Here is a 20,767-nt window from a genome sequence, read left to right as displayed (position 1 = left end):
CTTAGTGTAAGTTTCCACAGTAATGTCTATATGTAGTTACAGAAACATAAAACATTTCTCATAACTAAGTACACTTTACATTTAACACCCTTTTGGTGGGATATAGGAATTTGTTTTGTGATTATTTAAACAATGTATGAAGAAATACTCTCCTCTGTTTGCGTCACTGTACTGTCGCTCTTATTGCTGACGGCACTTACGCAAAGATAAATAATTGGCACACAGTAGTAGTAATAAATCTAGTTTGTTTCTTTTGCATGTGGTAGTGTTTCTCAACTGAGAAATACAGAGTGAGAGGTTTGATTTCCAAGAAATGCATGGACTTGTGAAACGTGTACTATTTATGGTGAGAATGTACTGATGTCAGATATATTACCTTAATGTAATGATTCTGTCTATCATTTATTTACAGTTTACATAAAACATCAACATATTCTGGGACAATTACAACATGAAGCTAAAACAATATCTCAACAGGATTCGATGATTTGGTTAATCGCTTCATTTGCCTTGAATTTGATATTTAAATTTGCTAAGTGTAAACCAGTAAACCAAAAATATGATCAGAAATAAGAAAAATGCTTTTAACATATTCAAATCATCAAGCTATAGGCTACTGTCATTGCAAAATAATAGTTTGATGAATGGACTGCAGAAGGGAAGTGTGGTCTCATATACAATATCTGTCTGTTTGATATTGCTACAGTATCATGTTAAATGTGGAACTATAGAGAGTCTGTTTGAACAGCTGTGCAGTGCCATTGTGCAAAACACTGGGCACATACCCCTTCTCCCTTTTTTCCCTCCATCGAAACCATCTGACATTCTTTATCTCTATTTGTCATAATCTGCCACCACTCCTGCACACACCTTGGGTAAACTCGTCTACTGTTTTGTCTCAGGTTCTCTTTTATGTGTGCTTGCGTATATGCCTTTTATAAAACTTTTTAAAAAGAGCACCAGATATTGAGTATTCAAAGCAGTCGCTGTGTGCAACACAATGGAAACCGTGCTCAGAACAGTGATGTAATACTAAAAAGTGGTTTACGATGAACCCCCATCACCCAGCATGTAAAGCGGGGCATGCTGAAATCACAGCTACTGTAGGTCTACAGTCCAAGTCTATATTAATCAACAGCAGAGATGTGGATAAGACTAGGTAAACTGGATTTGAGACCTGTCTGAAAAAAACACTCAAAAACATCTAACAGCAAAACTGTGACAAATTATAGCTGTTAACAAATCACATTTTTGTCACTGAGTTTTACAGATATCAAATGTTTCTCCCATTTCTCGAAAAACAGCATAGGCCTATTTGGACATCCAAGGTTTGACCATCTTTAAATAAAAATCAATTAAGAAACATCAGCAAGTAATTTTAATCCACAGATTTTAATTTGAATACACAGTGTGCGCAGAAAATGGTGACAGGAGTACATCCTTCTCGTAAGCCTTCCATGAGAAAGAGTCTATAACATGTTAGTGACTTCAGATTAATGCAGCACAATAGTGAATCCGTAAATTGCATGTTAGTCTCTCTCAAGCTGGGACAGAAGGGAAAACAATAATTTCCGGTACGCACATACACTCTTTTATTTATGTATAAGCAGCACCGTGTTTTTAGTAACCAAAAGACAGTATAAACTCCTCACTGCACACACCTGATGATGCGTTTGACCACTGTCTTTTGACACAGTTCGAGGAAAAATAAAAAAGCTGTACGCGTGTAAAGTTAACGTTAAACATAAAAAAAGCACCGCCGCTCCCACCACGCGCATCACGCGCTGTGCGTAGGGCACCAAGTGCTGAGGGGGCACTAAAAATAGCCTAATGAAAAATATATTTTTTTAAATCTAATATTATTCCATTAGGCTATTGAAAAATTATTAGGCAGGCACATTTTAGCCATGTATATGTAAAAAACAAAACGGCCGAACAAGGTTCTTAGGGCACCAAAATGGCTAGCAGCGGCACTGAAAACAGATTATGGGCATTTGAACAAGCAAACAAGTGGGTTTACTAAAGCCTACTGTGCGCTATTTAATCCTTAGAAGTCGCAAACAGCTCTGGGAAAATTGAACATGCATGTGCGTATAATGTGCGCAAGGCCCCGACTAACTCAAAACTATTAAGGCTAAGCGATCTAGGCCTATACAGTACGTATATCCTATTATATAAGGTGATCATTAGATAGGCATGACGGGTTCTCATCAGTTGTGTTAAAGGCAATAAGGTAAGGCGATATCCAGGGCTAGAATTTTATAATTTTAAAATATAGTTTTATAATTTTATAACACTGCATTTAGGAATTTATATTGTGTCTGATATTTGAGCTGTGTTTTGACTTGCATAACCTTTTATGTTTTGCTTATAGTCAATGTTTTCTTGTACAGCTGCTTTGTAACAATGAAAATTTTAAAAAGCGCTATATAAATAAAGCTGACTTGACTTGACTTACTACTAGGGTTTCTTCAATGAGAAATCAGAAGTTTCTAATATTAAATGGCGCCCTCTCAAGGCTAAACTGATCATCACACTTTGATGGGCTGAACTGTTTCATTCAAATGAAGAGTTTGGTTCCAAAATGAGATAACTTGTGTTAGTTAGCTGTATTTATTGTATTATTATGGCTTAAATCAAAACAAACCCACTGCAGCTTGATTGATATTAATAGGAATTCACAAACGTGATTTTATTACGGAGTTATCTCATTTTGGAAGCAAACTCTTCAAAAAGTGATACATTTATTTAAAACAGATTAGGATAGGCTATCAAATGTAATTTTGTGACAACCTATAATATCTCAAACGGAAACATACAGTTAAATAGCTTATTATTAACTATTCTGTAAACAGGAAAAATTATAAACAACACAAAAGGAAAAGACCAAAGAACATATAACAACATACCCTACCAGATCATAAATGAACATGAGGTGGCAGCAGTACATTGCCAAACTATACTTTAGTATATGCCAGTTGTCATAATGCTGTTTAATTCAGATACATTTGAAATATAGAAATGTATCATTTTAAGCAATCAAACATCAGAACAATAAGACAATCAACCAAAAGTATTGATGTTCTAGCGTTGTATAATAGAATTAGTTTTTGGTACATTTGGTATAATTAAAACGTTCAAAATGACAGAATATTTTTTTGGGGGGAGAGCAAAGCGAAGCATTCTACACAAAGGGGGCCTTACAGCAAAAACGTTCGAGAACTACTGGTCTTCATATTATAAATGAAAAGAGTGTAGTTATTTTTATGATTAGGTAATGTAAAGGTCAAGATATTCGTGAATGCAACCTCTGCTCTTTATTACCTACAATGTGGTTTTATATTCTTTTAATCATGAACACAAAACAATGAGGAAGAGATGTCATTTTAAAATAAATGGTTTGGTGTATTATGATCTAAACTTTGGATGGTGTCAATGATCATTTGCCATGATCACAACACATTGTAAAACTCTATGAAGTCAGGTATACTTGTGAAAAAAAGTTCAGTGGTAAGAGCATGGCGTTAACATCACAAAGGTTGTGGGTTCGATCCCATGCAGGGGATCGCACATACTTGGAAAGAAATGTATTGGATAATGCAATGTAAGTCGCTTTGGATAAAAGCGTCTGAAAAATGCGTAAATGTAAATGCATTTCAGTCCTATAGAAAGCTACTTTTTGCATTTTAATACCTGTACTGACTTGTTTAGGATATGTATTATTGCGTGTCATTCATGGTCTTCATAAAGAAATACAACTTTTCCTCTTTTCCTTTTAGACAGTGGCTCTGAATCTCTTTCTTCTGTTGTCACCACAATGTGTATTTCTTAGTTGCATGCTTTAAAATTCTATTTACAAATGATACACAAGTAATAATAAAACGGCACTGGTTAAACATTGAGAACACAGTTTTTAATATGACGAAAATATATTTTTATAATATATACAGCAAGTTTGCAGTCTCTTTAACATTTTTCTTCAAATTTGAAGATTTTATACAGCCTGGCAGGTAATAGCATTCAAACATATAGCACACTTAAAATGTTATATCTCACTTACACAACAACAAAATATTTGTTTAAAAAATCACAAAATTAAAAATGTGCAATGTGCAGGACACTGTTGGGAAGGCGCGTCAAGTGCGTTTCACAACCTGTGCATAGGTAACCCCTTCTGGTAAGGAGGAGGGTTTCGATTCCTGAATCTAGACATTGGACAAGCATGTCATCAAATAGCATGTCATAAAATAAACAGACTTCCTTATTATTTCACCGTAAGGCTGAAGGACAGCAGTCTTTGTTGTGATGCGATAAGCTATTATGGCTGCCAAAGCACATTTATCGTGTTTGCTAAAGGGCTTGATTTACATATTACTCACCTGGATTCCATAGGGCAGTGGGGGAGCTTGTGGTTTAGCTGAAGCTCCATGCATTATTTGTGCATAATCTGTACTAGATTCATTCATATTCCTTGGAATCACCCCCTCTCCTCTAGACTTCATTTCATGACTGATTTCTGCATAGTTCAACTCCTACATGGAAAAAATACTGATCAGCTAGCAGATGTTTTGCTTTAAAGGGATAGTTCAACCAAAAATAAAAATCATGTCACCATTTACTCACCCTCTTGTCATTTCAAACCTGTATGACTTTCTTTATTCTGCAGAATATAAAAGAAGATATTTTGAAAGATGTTGTTAACTAGACCCCATTCACTTGCATTGGTTTTGTGTCCCTTGGGTCGAGGGCTGTATGGTTAACAACTTTCATCAAAATATATATTTTTTGTTTTGCAGAAGAAAGAAAGTCATAATGGTTTGAAATGACAAGAGGGTGAGTAAATGATGTTCGAAATAAATGTTTTGACTTTAACATGCAATTACAACTTATTGTGTGATAAAATACTCACTATAAAAAACAATAATGGATAAAAATGGATAAAGTACTGGCAGAAAAAAATTACCACTACATTTTTCTTTATTTTACAGACATTTCCGTTAATGCTAAAACATAATTTAATGCTAAATGTAAAATACAGGTAAAACAACATCTGTAAAAAATGAATACGGTAAATTCCTTCATATAATACAGTATACTGTGCCCTACTTAACAGATTTTATTAATTAATGCCTGGTTAATTTGTATCTCCACATATATCTTTGGGCTGAAACGGGAAAAAGAAAGTTCCCCTGTAAAGCCATAAACACTTTAATTCTATCAGATTAGAATAAAATATTGGTCTAACTAATAAAAAAATGGATTCATTTAATCTTGTTGTGGGATGTGTAATGTGACATCATTTTTAGCTGTTTACAGAAAATGATGGATCCATACAATATAAATTAAAAATAGTTGGGAAAAACAACAATTGAAAGTCACTCACAGGCTCTTGTCTTCTGGGTGGTTCTGTTTAAAGAAACAAATATAACTGAGCTGAAGTTGAAAAGACAAATGCACAGAAATCTTAATCTATAATGGCATTTGAAGGTGGTTATTAATCTTTAAATTAATCTTTCTATTTTGGGTGAAAATATGATGCTTAATAAATCTATTCCACTGTCAGAAAACAATACAACCATTATTTTCAGTATATTTCTGGTGTGTTGTTTTACTAATAACATATACAGTAAGCATTATGAATAAATTATCATACCTTGGTTGGTTGGTTTGTTTTTTCCCAGACTAACTTGGCTAAAATGTAAAATAAAAATTATACAAAAACTCAAAAATAACAGTTTACAGTGAGATCACGATCATTGTCATGAATCATTCCAGGTCAAATTACTCACATTTTTTTAGTTTTTGTAAGGTAGACAATCAAACCACAAATTCCTGCAACTGCCACTAAAACACCAATGACAATCCCAACTATTGCACCTGTTGTCAGCCCTCCTCCTCCATCACCACCACCATTATCTCCACCACCACCTTCTACAGGAAAAATACAAGAAATAAGAGTCATGTATTGTACACAATACTGTACAAACTAAACATAAAGAGCATAACATAAATAACAACAAAATAAAACAGTTACAAAAATAATTACATTTAATCATTGATATTATCTAATTTTTATATAAAGTATTGCCAATGTGGTTCATGTATAAAGAAGCAGGGCATGTTGTCTAAAGAAAGATAAGATTCTAGCCTGCAAGCTGGAACTAAGAGAAAAATAATATGCTTTTATTATTACAAAGAAATGTTTGAAAATATAAATACTATAATATCAATTGTGAGTTAGTTAAAATTATTGCTTGACATGACAGATATCTCTGAAAAGGTAACTCTTACCTTTAACTACCAAAGGGTGGCTTTGAGAGTCAACTTTTATGTTTGTGACATGATTCCGGGCTGTGCAGATATAGTCTCCGCTGTTTGTGGGGTTTGTGTTTTCTATGGTGAATTTATCTGTGGTAACACTGGTGTCTGTTCCATTGAACTTCCAGGTAAATGAAGCAGAAGGTACTGAAGTGGCAGAGCAAGACAATAACACCCTCTGCCCTAAACCCACTTCACTCTCACCACCAATCAAAACATTTTCTGGTCCATCTATAAAACAAAGGATTTATAGATGGAATGTTTATGTTTTGTTTATATTTCATCAGGTGAGACCACAAATCTTGAAGTTTAGCTGCTTATACTCACAGTTGACGATAAGGTTGAGTTTTGCAGTCTCAAAGCTGACAAGATTTCTCAAAGTACACTGGTATTCCCCGCTGTCAGATCTGAACATTGGACCGATGGAAACCGATCTGTTATCAGATGAGAAGATGACGCTGTCGCTGGGATTCAGTGGATTATGATCTTTCATCCACTGCACAGAGGTGATGTTGCCGTTTCCGTCACAGGTAATGTTAGCAATTGATTTACCCTCTACTAATAATTCTCCTGGACCAGTAAGTGTGGTGTCAGACACGTTGTCTGTGTGGTGAGAGGGAAAAAACACAAGAAATCTGTTGTTTGATATTCTGGGAAACACTGGTAAATAACAAACAGCATTTGAGCATCAAATGTCTATTGAATTGACAGCTGATTATTACGATATAAGCTAGTTAAGAGAAATCCTTACATTTACAGTTTATTGTTATTGTGCTGAGCTGTGTGTGTGTAACAACCAGTCTTGGATAATTGTCTCAACACTCAACAATGGTGGTAGCAAACACAAATTTAACAATTTACTTTTATTTTATAAATAAATAAGCAAACAAAAATGCAACAACAATTTATCCTGTAATCTATACCGCGGTTCTATAATACAATGCAACGAAATCAATGTATTTTACTGTGAATCTACAGTATATACAACTGTCCTTTCACAGCAGTAATCTGTACATCAAACATGAGACAACAAACAGCACAATACTGCTGGCCCATTTTCAATTTCATTTTCACTGCGTATAAACAAACTAAAGGTATTTACCTACACAATTCATTCAATATCACGCTGACATTATTTACTGTTTGTCACACCTTCAACTGTTCTAATGCTATTATACCGTGTTTAATGTACAATCTAACATTAAATAACCAGATTTGCCGTAGCGGCCAGAAGGGAAGTCCAAATGCTGACAATTAAAATATTTGCTTTTAATTCGAATATATGAATTGGTGTGTATTAAAAATGTTGGATTGAAGTTGAATATCATGGAGTATAAACTGAAGCTCAGCTTTGAGAATAATTAAATGTGTGAAGGTTATAGGGACATACAAAATATTACCTTTTATATATTAAATATTATGCTACAGAATATTACTACACAAGAGGATACAAACATTAATATCAGTAAAACTGCAGTAAATGTTTACATTAATTTAAGGAAGCTTTTTTGTTTTTTATTTAAATTTAACCCCCTTTATCTGATATGCTGTAGTTTGAAAAAAGTATTACCACACACATTTTGTACAACACACTCATATTTTATACTGAGGGTGCACTTAAAGCTCATTTTGTGCAAACATAACCCCGCTACATCATTTTGGCCACTACTGTATATGTTTTTAAGTGTATATTTTAATAATCTTTAAAACACTCATAACATTGAATTATGATATACTCATACTTTCAACACATGATGTATCTAGCATGTACTGTAGTTTCAGGAACACACTTACCATAGACTACCAGTGAAGTTTGTCCACTATAACTTTGTCCTTCAGTATCTACATTCAGCGTATATATCCCACTATCATTGAGTGTCAGGTTCATGAGCGTCAGAGTGAGAGTGGTGCTGTCCAGAGTGACTCTGTCTCTAAATGCTGGTTGTATTTCAAGAACACCAGCAGTAAAGCGAAGTATAATTTCAGTTCCAAACTTCCATAGAAATAAGGAAATCTCTGAAGAAGCGGGTGGTAGCGGGTGGTCAAGGGCCAACTCTACACTTCCTCCTACTGCCCCATTGAATGAGTCAGGAAACTGCAAACCTTGACCTATACATTGTCCTATTTCTAAAATATAAAGTACAATTTTGAACAAGTGTACTAAAAGGAACATTTGCATTTTTGCAGTTAAATCATTTAAATATAAACAACTTATATATTGCTTGAGAGACTTACCAATGCACAATATCAAAAGGATCCCATAAAAAGCATAAGAAAACATCATGAATGAGCTCTCAATTGTTAGGAGTAACAAACTGTCAGTACTAGCCTATGTACGTCCAGTTTTTAGTTAATGATAAACTCTGGTTGTAAAACGAAGATATAGCTTGTGCCACCTAGAGCTGAACATCCAAGAAAATGATCTGTAATATTTTTCTCTTTTAGTCCAGTACATCAGGGTAAACAATTGTCACTTGTCTGGTCATTGGGTACCAGAGATATATCATAAAAACCAAAGACGACCAACTGGAGTGGGCCAGGCATAAGAAAACCCCGGTAAGATATGTATGATTAACGGTGGTTAACTTTACCTATCTTTTACACTTTATCTGATGCAGCAGAATCTTTAATAGCAACAACTAAATACACTTGTCCAGCGGGTGATCAGCAGATCGTATATTAACTCTAAGAAGTATCACATTCCTGGCCTTGGAAAACAATACTCTTACTGTAGTACAGTACCTACCACATCAGACTTCGTAACAAAATCAAGTTTAAAGTGACGTTAAAATGTGATCAATAAGCACAGAAACAATTCACCCATGAAATGCTAATGCAGGTTTATTGACTACGTAGAAGGGGAAACAAACCAACTAACTAACAAAAAATACACACGAAGCAAACACACATGAAACGTAAAGGCCAGTAAAGAATGAAAGAGAAAGACAAAGTAAAGAGTGGCAGTATTACATCAGCTATTCACATCTGCATAAACCATCAAGGACAATCTCCTTATTTAAAAGGGCAAAGCTTAAACGCAGCTTTTTAGAAATAGATCAGATATTTGCATTGGCTTTTTGGGTGTTCTGAACAAGTTCTGGTGCGCGATGAAGAAGGTTTCAGAGGCCTGATGAGTGTAAAGCAAGCGGGTGAGTCCATTGGATTCTTCCTGAGAACCGGATTGGCTGACTCCAGGGAAGAGACAGGTCTCGTGAGATGAAGGAACACGAACAAGCTCCTTTTCTTCCCTGTCCAGATGTTTTAACCCTGAGGGGGTCACGCCCCTCATATGAGGGCGATTCAATGAAGTGAGCTGATTTTGGGCGCGAAAACATGTTTTCGAGAGGACAGAAAGTGCCATTCTTTGGTAGAATTTGAATCTCCCTCTGTTCCCGGTGCCATGTGGCTTTTGTCACCTTAGGACCCAGTCCAGTCCTCCCCCCAAGAACCCCTTTGAAGCTCAGGGGAGAGTATCGGAAAGTGTCCTGGTCAATGCAAAAAGGTGATAAGCTCAGGCCGTTTTGAGTTTTACGATCCCAGGTGGTAACCTGACTCGACTCTACAGTTAAATAATCACAGCAAAATTGACCATAAATATTTACCATAACATCTAGCGTTCTTAGTGAAGTCAACTGATGGAAACACCGATCACGTAACGAGTTCAAAACTTTATTTTACATTAAGTAATTTACATTTAGTCATTTATCAGACCCTTTTATCCAAAGTGACTTGCAGAGAGTTCAGGGAGCAATAGAGTGATATGTCGTAGGAGCAATAATACAATATGTGCTAATACAATTTAAAACAGAACATTAAACGTAGAGCTAAATCTTTGGCTGAACTGGGCTGGGTTTCCAGAAACATTCTTAAAGCTACGTCATTCTTAAGTTATACCTTAAGAGTGGTATATATTCTTAAGAACTACTAGTGATATGAAGGAGCACAGGAGAACAAATGATAGGTATAAATGGATTTCAATGGACAACACATTCAATGGATATTTTGTCTGAGTTCTATCCAGTTTTGCTTTATCAGTAATGTAAATATGTCTTTAGTTAAAAGTAGCTATATTTTCTATATAAATCTCCAAATTTGATTATTAATAATTATTCTTATTTCATTAAATAACACTGTGTAAAAAGTTATGAGTAACTAGTACTCCGAGTAGATTTTTCGAGAAGAGTAATTTTTACTTTTACTCAATTACTTTTTTAACACCAGTACTTGTAATTGAGTACAATTTCACCAATGTTACAATACTCGTACTTATGTACACATTTCCAGTACTCTCACACCACTGGTGAAATCAAAAGTCTGGTGAATGGGAAGGGGAATAATTGCGAGAAGGCGTTGATGCGGGGGGTGTGGTTGACAGCGGTGGAGTTGTTACAACCGTATGTACAATATACACATATACAGCTACCCAACATCACATTTGACTTGTCTTGCATGCAGAGGTCAAACTCATCCTGTATCAAAGACATACAGGCAGTTTCTCCCATATGTTAAAGCGACACATAATATAATAAACACACAAGGACTTTTCTTTGTGATAAAGGATATCATTTATTTTAACAAAACAATTTGAGAAGAAAATGTTTCAACACTACTATTGCCCAGCCCAGAACCTTCTAATATTGCATACAACACAGTATAGTAAAGATATTTGTTTCAGATTGTGATTGAACATTTACATTTATGCATTTGGCAGACACTTTTATCCAAAGCGACTTACATTGCATTACATTGCATTGTCCTATACATTTATACATAGGTATCTGCAATCCCCTGGGATCGAACCTTGCGTTGTTAACTATACTGTGTTGTAATGTATGCAATATTAATGCTCTTACCACTGAGCTACAGGAAAGCTGAACATCAGATGTGGATTTACAAAACTGGACTATTAAACAACATACACTCACAAATAATTACAAGTATCACACCAAATATCAACATTATATTTTCTTTTTGTGAGAAGGACAATCAAACCACAACTGACACTAAAACACCAATGAAAATCCCAACTATTGCACCTGTTGTCAGCCCTCCTCCTCCATCAACACCACCTATAGAAAAAAAATACAAAAACAACAGACGACCAACAACAGTCATGTAATCAGTGCAATTGAAGGGGAGCTGGAATTAGCATAATACCTAATACTTAAAATTAACGAATACTTGTATAATGCCCTCAGATATTTTTATTTGAGTAAAAATTATAATGACAAATGTGATTAAATTCATGCAGTGGATATAGAAAATTTGGTGAATAAATTTAAATACAGTTATATACAATAAATTATATACAATAATTTTTAGTCTAAATTGTTATCTGTTCATATCCACCTCTACATTAATGTTCATAGTGTTAATGTTCATAGTATATAGTCATCTGTATATATTGTTCATAATACATACCTACTGTCATATTTTCATAGAACATACCTACTGTAAAATATTTTCATAACTGTATAATATTCTCTCATATTGTATTCTGTATTTATTCTAACTGTATATCCTGCACTTGCTAATTGCACTTCTGGTTGGACCTAAACTACATTTCGTTACACTGTACTTGTGTATGTGTAATGACAATAAAGTTGAATCTAATCTAATGTAATATAAAGTTTGTTTATTGGCTAGTTGTCATGTCTCTTTAAATTTTAAATGCCCCACCCCACGTCTAAAGACTGCTAAGCGCATGACATCGTTGACATGACTGCTTTATTGGCATCACTTCGGTGTACTTCAGCTAAAAAATGGAGAATAATAACTCATCGACTGGTGTCTGATTTTGCCTTGATAAATGAATTGACTTTTGAGAATCTTCTGGACATGCCAATGTTATACTTATGTCCAGTTGTCTTCAATCTTTGAATAATAATCTATAGTATCATTACAGCCTGATATTTCCATCCTTGTGCCACTGTTTAAGTAATAAAAAAGGTCCATTTGAAGTTACTGACTTTTCCATTATCACTGCTTTCTGAGACAATATGAAATAATTATTCCTGTGACACTACTGAATCTGAATACCATTCCATGAGTCTGAAAGCCATCTGAACATTTTCTACTGTTTTTGAGAAATTTTTATGTATTTTCTGTTTGTTTGTTTACGGATCTTCAGTCCCTTATATATCATATATTTGCCATAGTTTCCCTTTTGGTGTTGTTGCTTTGTCACCTTCTATATCCAACATTACTTGAAGCAAGCCATTTAAAATAAGAATATTAGCTTATCTCTCTTTGATATGCCACATTGGACTGATTATTCTTAATCAACACAAAAGCCTGTTCTTTTATGTTGTTTTTAATAAATAGTATATCGTTATGCACATTATGATCAAATATATTGTGTATATTGCGAGATACCCCCCCACCAAAAAAAGTCCCCCAATAAAACTTGATTCAATTCGAGCAGTGCGGGTAATACTATGTATTGTGTTATTTATTTAGTGTGTTTGAAGGATTGCTTCTGTTAAACAAGATAAATCTTACCTTTAACTACCAAAGGGTGGCTTTGAGAGTCAACTTTTCGGTCTGTGACATGATTCCGAGCTGTGCAGATATAGTCTCCGCTGTTTGTGGGGTTTGTGTTTTCTATGGTGAATTTATCTGTGGTAACATTGGTGTCTGTTCCATTGAACTTCCAGGTAAATGAAGCAGAAGGTACAGAAGTGGCAGAGCAAGACAATAACACCCTCTGCCCTAAACCCACTTCACTCTCACCACCAATCAAAACATTTTCTGGTCCATCTATAAAACAAAGGATTTATAGATGGAATGTTTATGTTTTGTTTATATTTCATCAGGTGAGACCACAAATCTTGAAGTTTAGCTGCTTATACTCACAGTTGACGATAAGGTTGAGTTTTGCAGTCTCAAAGCTGACAGGATTTCTCAAAGTACACTGGTATTCCCCGCTGTCAGATCTGAACATTGGACCGATGGAAACCAATCTGTTATCAGATGAGAAGATGACGCTGTCGCTGGGATTCAGTGGATTATGATCTTTCATCCACTGCACAGAGGTGATGCTGCCGTTTCCGTCACAGGTAATGTTAGCAATTGATTTACCCTCTACTAATAATTCTCCTGGACCAGTAAGTGTGGTGTCAGACACGTTGTCTGTGTGGTGAGAGAAAAAACACAAAAGTACTCATCTAAACCAAAAATTTGATAATGAAAATCGTCTAATTTGTAAATAATGCATAGTTAAATGTTAGGGAAACAAAACAGGTACATCTGTACCTTTAAAGGTACACAATATGCCCTACATTAATTTACCAGAAAAGGTACAACAATTTATGTTTTCGCTACCTGTAAAGGTACGAAAAAGAACCATTAAAGGTACTACCCCACGTGACGGAAAAGGTACAGTTTTTTTGACAGTGCCCAATTAAACCATCACGTAAAGTATACTTAAGTCTAGGCATTGTATTATTACATTTAATGTATAAGCTGACACATGTTTTTAAAATAGCCTAATCATTTATCAGCACATACAGAATAAGGTACATGTATAGCTTATGCACAAGTTACAGTTTCAAGAACAGACTTACTGTAGACTACCAGTGAAGTTTGTCCACTATAACTTTGTTTTTCAGTATCTACATTCAGCGTATATATCCCACTATCATTGAGTGTCAGGTTCATGAGCGTCAGAGTAAAAGTGGTTTTGTCCAGAGTGACTCTGTCTCTAAATGCTGGTCGTATTTCAAGAACACCAGCAGTAAAGCGAAGTATAATTTCAGTTCCAAACTTCCATAGAAATAAGTAAATCTCTGAAGAAGCGGGTGGTGGCGGGTGGTCAAGGGCAAACTCTACATTTCCTCCTACTGCCCCATTGAATGAGTCAGGAAACTGCAAACCTTGACCTCTACATTGTCCTATTTCCAAACAGTTAAAAAAGACAAATTAAAGATTTTGAACAACTGCAGTAAAATTTGTTAAATAGTAAAGTTAATATATTTATCTACAGACATTATATAATTGTTTAAAAGGCTTACCAATGCACAACAACCATAAGGTCAAATACAGACAACAAGGAAACATCATGATTGAGCTCTCAGTTCATAGACATAGCAAGTGATCTCTATATATATTTCCAGGACAGTCTTCTGTTAATGATAAACTAATGTTGTAAAATGAAGAGAATTCATTGTGCCACCCAGCACTGAATACTGAGATGTTACAAGATGTTGTTTCAGTCATTTTTACTTCACACACAACACTTTTGCCTACATAACCGGTTCTATTACATTAAATAATCTATTCAATGTTGCTTTTTAAGTCTGGTGAGGTTTTTTATATTTTTTATCAATTTAAGAAAAACACGCAAGAATATATGAAGCATGTTTTATTAGTGTGTGACCAAAATTTTTTTGAATTTTAAATCAATTGAAAATAATGTAAATTCTTGAACAATTTACATTATTTTCAATTGATTTAAAATTCAAAAAAGATTTGGTCTACAGACATTATATAATTGTTTAAAAGGCTTACCAATGCACTAGGGCTTGACAATTTAACCTTTCTTTTCATTTCAATGACCATAGGGTGGGGCCTTGTTTAAAAGTTAATATCCGTGTATTCACATTCCGCAGACATCTCGTCACCATTACGACTCCAGCCCAGAAATATAGACACACAACGAAGGACAGAAAAAGCATGTGTAAACATCACACTTTTAGGTTGTGCCTTCACTGCGCAACATCTCTAGTTGAGCTGGAGACAGACCAGATACTGTAGACATATTTCAGTATAACTAGATATTGCCTAAAGAACCTGGTAACGCTTTACTTAGCCAAGTAATACACTTAAGCCCTTGCTATTTACATGATTATCTGACCAGTGTGGAAAATATAAACATTATCATTGAACAATTGACTCCATTGCTACTGTGGAGAGAATGACATGCTAGTACCTGCTGTTAAGTCTCTTGTCCAATCTCTCTCATTATCTCCCCAGGATCAAATTTTACAGGATTGTGTAGCACAAGCAGAAACTTTTAAAAGGTTTATAGTCATCGCAGTGGTTTCTGTAAATACAGCACCAGCACTGTCGGTCCACCGCTCTACATGAGGATGATACATGTCAACGCTGATATTGAAAAAATCCCCGAAACATACATGATATTGATATGTAACAGTGCTGGACTGGTAATCTGGCATACCGGGCAAATGCCCGGTGGGCCGACGCACTTGGGGGCCGATATAATATAATATAATATTTTTTTAATCTGCCAACGACCGGCCCATAAAGCAGGGACAGCAGCCCATTGGTTCATTTTCCATACTGCCACTGGGCTGGCCCAATCATCTCTTAACAGACTCCACCCCCCCCCCAGTTTCTCGTGTCAGATGCAGTCAGTGTCTTATAGAGTGTTCACACCAAACGCAGTAAATCGCGCTATTAGCGTCTAGTTGGACGCTTGAACATTTAGCTTTTACTCGCTTCATTCGTGTCATGGAGGGGCTTCTGTCAGGCGGCGCCCGTCTAATTGCGAAATGGCGGACATGGATTTAGTTGAGAGGATAGCTGCGCATTATGTGCTATGGAAGGCTGAAGAACGACGTTGACTCGTGCGGCGCCATGTCTGGGTCCATCAAATCCTTCAGAGGCGCAGTCCTTCATTGTTGTTTCGGATTCCTGCCTCCGCTCGCTATGTCATAATCACGTCCCTACTAGAGCAAGCTCCTGGTTCGTAAACGCGGCGAGAATTTTCGCCAAAGATCAGATTTTTCATCTCGCGCGAACTTTGGGAAGCCAAATAATCCAAAAGTTGGACGAGACAGCGGGTATTACAGAGCTCGCGCCGCGCTGACATGTCATCTGCGCGATTCAATCGCCCAGCCAGCCGACTCCTCGTCAGCGCACACGTTATTTAAACAGCGCAAACCGTACACTCAAATGTACAATAAAGAAACCCCTCATTCCTTAAAAAAATTTACATTTGTTTACATTTACACATTATCATCTTTAATTGTGTACAAGTAAACGGTAGTGTTTTGCATCGATACTTTGAAGAACTGCACATATGTATAGACTCTATACTATAGAGGCTACGGAAAATGCCAGGGCCCTTTTTTTGTCTCAGTCCAGCCCTGATATGTAACTACACAGCACTGTTGTTGAGCATTTGCTTAATTTTACACATGTGAAAGCCCCCTTGGACTTTCATTACGTATATGGACACAAAACCACTCCAAATATATTTTATGTTCAGGACAGAGTTGTTTACAGGTTTTGAAAATGTAAATAACCAAATTAATGAAAAGATAACTTTATGATAATTACACCTTTCAATATAGAATAAATAAATATAGGATTATGGTAAATAAATGATGATCACTTTAACATTTCAAGCTAAAAACAGAAAATCATGACTTAACCAGCACAAATGCTGCTACTGGAAGATATTACCCAACGACTGTCTTTAAACATTGTTAGAGCAATAGAGAGGTGGATACTGCATGCTTTTAACTTCCTTTTTCCTTTTAACTTTGAACATCAGATTTAAGAAAATGAACTCTCACCGTAGTTTGCACAACTGAAATTAGAGCTTAAAATGGAGTTGCGTGGTACGTTTATTCCATTACTTCTGTTTTGTACCACACTGTTGAAAGGTAAGTGAATTTTTAAGCTTTTTTTAAGAAACCGAGGGAAAACAAATGTTTTAATAATAATGATTTAGCTTTGTTTTGCTCTCACTGTTATGAACAATTGAGCATACAGGAAGTGAAACGTTTGCTTTGAGCCATTGAAGGGATAGTTTCTGCTAGTTTTAAGGAATTTGTTTGCAATTTTGATATCACATACTGCATTTTAGACCAACTGGGTGAATGAATTGTCTACTGTAAACATGGATAATAGGGTTTTGGAGTGAATACAGCTTATTCTACATGAATGTATATTTACTTTTCTGTTCATTTACTCTTTGGTTAAGCATTTAATTTTCTCTTGAGAAACTTCCTGTGCTAACAGACTTTACTAACTGAAAATGTGCATTGTGATACTACGTGTAATCTGTCTTGTCAGTTATTAAACAGGTAGTTGTCTCTCTTTTAACACAGTTCTTCGGGGTCAGAGAGTTGTCACTGATGGTGAAGTCATTGGATACAAGAATCACGATGTCACACTGTCATGCCACTACATCCCCAGAAACGAAGAGGACAAATTAGTTCAAGTTCAGTGGAGCTGGCGAAATCATTCCAATAAACATGTTCCTGTATTAATCATAATCAATGATCAGACACATGGCACGACTGTGCATGATACATTCCTGAAAGAAAGAGTCAGCTTTAAAAAAACACCCAATTTGACTGCCGATGCCTCCATCATCATCAAAGATGTGAAAATGACTGATCAGGGAGTCTACGGCTGTGACTATGCAACCTTCCCTAGTGGGACAAAAATAGGAATAACCACGCTTAAAGTGAAAGAAGGCAAGTGCATCTTTTTAAACTGATCAGGAAATATAAAGAATCTTACTTAAACCTGAAGGATTTCCTTTAAAATACAATGCTAAAGTGTTGTGGGGCTTGCTACAGTACATGTGCATCTGATCTTGGTGGTTTGTACAGTAGGTGGTTACATAAGATATAATCTTTTCTTTCGCCCATTTCATTGTTTGTAAGAGACAAATTATCACTTTGAAAATTATAGTACATAGCTACACAAACACATTTTATGGGCATAGCGTAAATGACTCAAGTGCCTCTTACAGACGATGGTGAATTAAGTAGATCGGGTACACCAACCTTAGTGAGATTAATTCATTCTTGGCTTTTCACCAATACCTGTGAATTCATTTTATAAAAAGACGGATCGATGTGTTCATACTGTATTACCTGTGTTTGTTAAGTGAGTTTATACTGATCCTTCAGCAGGTATCTCTGCACTACAGATTATAAAGACGCATCTCTTATGATCTCTCCTCAGGAAAGCCTGCTTCTCTGTCCACTGCTGTGATTGCTGGAATTGTGACTGTAGTGATCATTCTTCTTCTTCTGGCTTCTGCAAGCTATTTACTTCTACTTAAGAGACGGTATATAAATAGAAAATGCATTTAGTAATTATTAAATTGTACAAAAGGTGTAGTTCTAGATTAAAAACTATATATTTCAATATTTACCTCTAAAATAGATTTTATTTTAATGCTGATAAATCCCAATGGACCTTTTTCACGTTTCTGGATTTCTCAGAAGCCGAAGTCGTCAAACAGTTGGGAAAACTTCTACTGCAGAGAATGGGAGACTACCACAAATATACTTTGTGCATTCTCATTTGCTCAAATAGCAAAGGAAAATCTCAGCAATAGTTTTTTGACACTGTGTAAGGAACACCCTCGCATTAGTGTTAACTTTTTGTAGTTTGATGCAAAGGTGATGTAATACAAAGTATAGTGTTATAAACAGGCATAATGTACATTTTAAAAATTATGAAAATTAAAAACACTTTTATTAGGATATACGATGTTGATGACCGGTGGACACGTAATCACAGTCTTGTGAAAAAGGTGCATTCAGGGAAATGTCTGACCCTAGTCAACAACGCTATCGTGTTTCAGTATTCAGAGTCAAATATAAATTTAAACATTAACAATAAAACCGTTTACTACTTCTCTTTTCATGTTCCTTCAGATGTGCTGCCAGTACTTCTGCATATTGTGAGAAAAAACTTTGCAAGCTCTTTACAGTATTGGTCCAGTAAATCGTATAACATGCAATATAATGTGGTCAAAATAACTATAATCTTGACCTTTTTGCTTACAGTTGACCAATTCTTTGTCTTTTTACTAGATGTTACCCAGAGCCCAGATGACCTTAACCAGGTAAAATTACTGTACCTACTGCTGAGATACCTGATTCTGGGGAAGGAAGTTAATACATGTAAATTCTTTATTGAGGGATGCAATAATGATAAAGTCATGTTGTGTGTTAAATAGAACAGTACAGCTATATAGTTTATGATTAATAAATGTTTTGCCTGCTTATCTGTTGTTTACTCCTGTTACCTTTTAGGGAGAAGTCACATATAGTGATGTCACGATACTGAGGCCGGACAAAGCCAATAAAAACACCTTGCATACAGGAGACATTGAATACACTGCTGTTTCCTTTAGCAGGCATTCAGAAATGACATCACAGCAAGGATCAGCCAATCAGCTTGCCCGTGGTGCTCACACAGAAGAGCATGGATCTGTGTACGCAGTGATAAAAAAAGATTATTAAGTTCTTATATATGGAATGAACCACATTTTTGTTATGTAAAACACAAGATTTCATTACAAAAAATAATTTGATGTGGCAAAAAAGTCAAGATACTGACTGCGGACATTCTAAAATTGTCTCTTTTAGTGGTAGAAATGGCCTTTAAAACATATCTGTCTGTATTTAATCTATGCAAGAGGCTCATGTCTGACCACAACATCTCAAAAACTATACTCTTTAATACTGTTGTATTATGTCTGTATTATGATATTTCAATATGAGTAAGTAAACTTAAAACCTCAAAGGATTTCTATTCATTGCTGCGATTTCTGTTAATAGAATAACATAAGTAACACTAAGTGTCCACAGTTAAGCAGTTGGTTACAAATACATTTATTATTTGTCTGTTAGATTGAAAGTAATGTTACATTATAATGCACATGCAATATTGATTTACCAAAATTAACAACATTAAAATAAGATGTTTTGAATGATGTTGGTAACAAGAAATCATTTGTACCCATTGACTTGCATTGCATGGTTTTGTCTCCATACAATGGAAGTCAATAGTTTCCAAGTGTTTGGTTACCCACGTTCTTGAAAATCTCTTTTTTTATGTGTTCTGCAGAAGAAAGTAACTTATACAGTTTTGAAATGACAAGAAGGTGCAGGAAATGTATTTCCTTATTACTCATTATTATTCTATTATTATCATTTTAGTTCATAAATGTTCTTGAGGGTCAGTGAGTTGTCACTGATGGTGAAGAGAGTTGGGTCCCTGATGGTGAAGTCATTGGATACCAGAATCACGATGTCACACTGTCATGCCACTACATCCCCAGAAATTAAGTTCAGTGGAACTGGCGAAATCATTCCAATAAACATGTTCCTGTATTAATCATAATCAATGTGCAATGTGTGACTGTGCATAATACATTCCTGAAAGAAAGAGTCAGTTTTATAAAAAGACCCAATTTGACCCCTGATGCAATCATCATCATCATCAAAGATGTGAAAATGACACATCTGTGACTATACGCAACCTACCCTAGTGGGACAAAAACAGGTGTAACCTCCCTTAAAGTGAAAGAAGGTAAATGCAGGTCATGAAATATTACCGCAAATCTAAAAAACTGTTATAAATAAATGAATAATAAAGCAAGATAGAATGTGGCTATTTAGTCATGCTCTTTCATCACTGGGTTTCACTGAACTACGGGTTATTGAATTCT

The 20,767-nt window shown here is 35.4% G+C and overlaps 3 protein-coding genes across 4 annotated transcripts; 1 reads left to right on the top strand and 2 right to left on the bottom strand.

Moving 5' to 3' along the window:
• Positions 1–3,891: 3,891 nt before the first annotated feature.
• On the bottom strand, positions 3,892–8,798 carry LOC306901960 (cell adhesion molecule CEACAM6-like). Its single transcript, XM_079470196.1, has 9 exons — positions 8,554–8,798; positions 8,113–8,445; positions 6,646–6,921; positions 6,292–6,549; positions 5,790–5,931; positions 5,654–5,691; positions 5,384–5,406; positions 4,380–4,532; positions 3,892–4,205 (listed from the first exon to the last, which is right to left on the bottom strand). Exons 1-9 carry the CDS (start codon positions 8,600–8,602, stop codon positions 4,137–4,139), a joined length of 1,341 nt encoding a protein of 446 aa, XP_079326322.1. The 5' UTR covers positions 8,603–8,798; the 3' UTR covers positions 3,892–4,136.
• A 1,174-nt stretch (positions 8,799–9,972) lies between these two features.
• On the bottom strand, positions 9,973–14,432 carry LOC306902069 (cell adhesion molecule CEACAM8-like). The gene is made up of 5 exons (XM_079470364.1): positions 14,331–14,432; positions 13,884–14,210; positions 13,174–13,449; positions 12,820–13,077; positions 9,973–11,387 (listed from the first exon to the last, which is right to left on the bottom strand). Exons 1-5 carry the CDS (start codon positions 14,377–14,379, stop codon positions 11,305–11,307), a joined length of 993 nt encoding a protein of 330 aa, XP_079326490.1. The 5' UTR covers positions 14,380–14,432; the 3' UTR covers positions 9,973–11,304.
• Positions 14,433–16,525: 2,093 nt separating this feature from the next.
• On the top strand, positions 16,526–20,708 carry LOC306902068 (nectin 1b-like). 2 transcript variants are annotated; one of them, XM_079470362.1, is made up of 6 exons: positions 16,526–16,949; positions 17,397–17,768; positions 18,265–18,370; positions 18,966–18,991; positions 19,125–19,156; positions 19,347–20,708. In XM_079470362.1, the coding sequence occupies exons 1-6, from the start codon at positions 16,892–16,894 to the stop codon at positions 19,554–19,556; spliced, it is 804 nt and encodes a 267-aa protein (XP_079326488.1). In that variant the 5' UTR covers positions 16,526–16,891; the 3' UTR covers positions 19,557–20,708. The 2 variants fall into 2 exon arrangements, with proteins under 2 accessions (XP_079326488.1, XP_079326489.1); XM_079470363.1 differs by lacking the exons at positions 18,265–18,370; positions 18,966–18,991 and having other exon boundaries at positions 16,772–16,949; positions 19,347–20,437.
• Positions 20,709–20,767: the final 59 nt, after the last annotated feature.

The sequence above is a fragment of the Barbatula barbatula genome (genome assembly GCF_947034865.1).
Source record: "Barbatula barbatula genome assembly, chromosome: 12".
NCBI classification, from domain to species: Eukaryota; Metazoa; Chordata; class Actinopteri; order Cypriniformes; family Nemacheilidae; genus Barbatula; species Barbatula barbatula.
The sequence above is the reverse complement of the archived record's forward strand: the minus strand, read 5'-3'. Positions and strand labels throughout refer to the sequence as shown.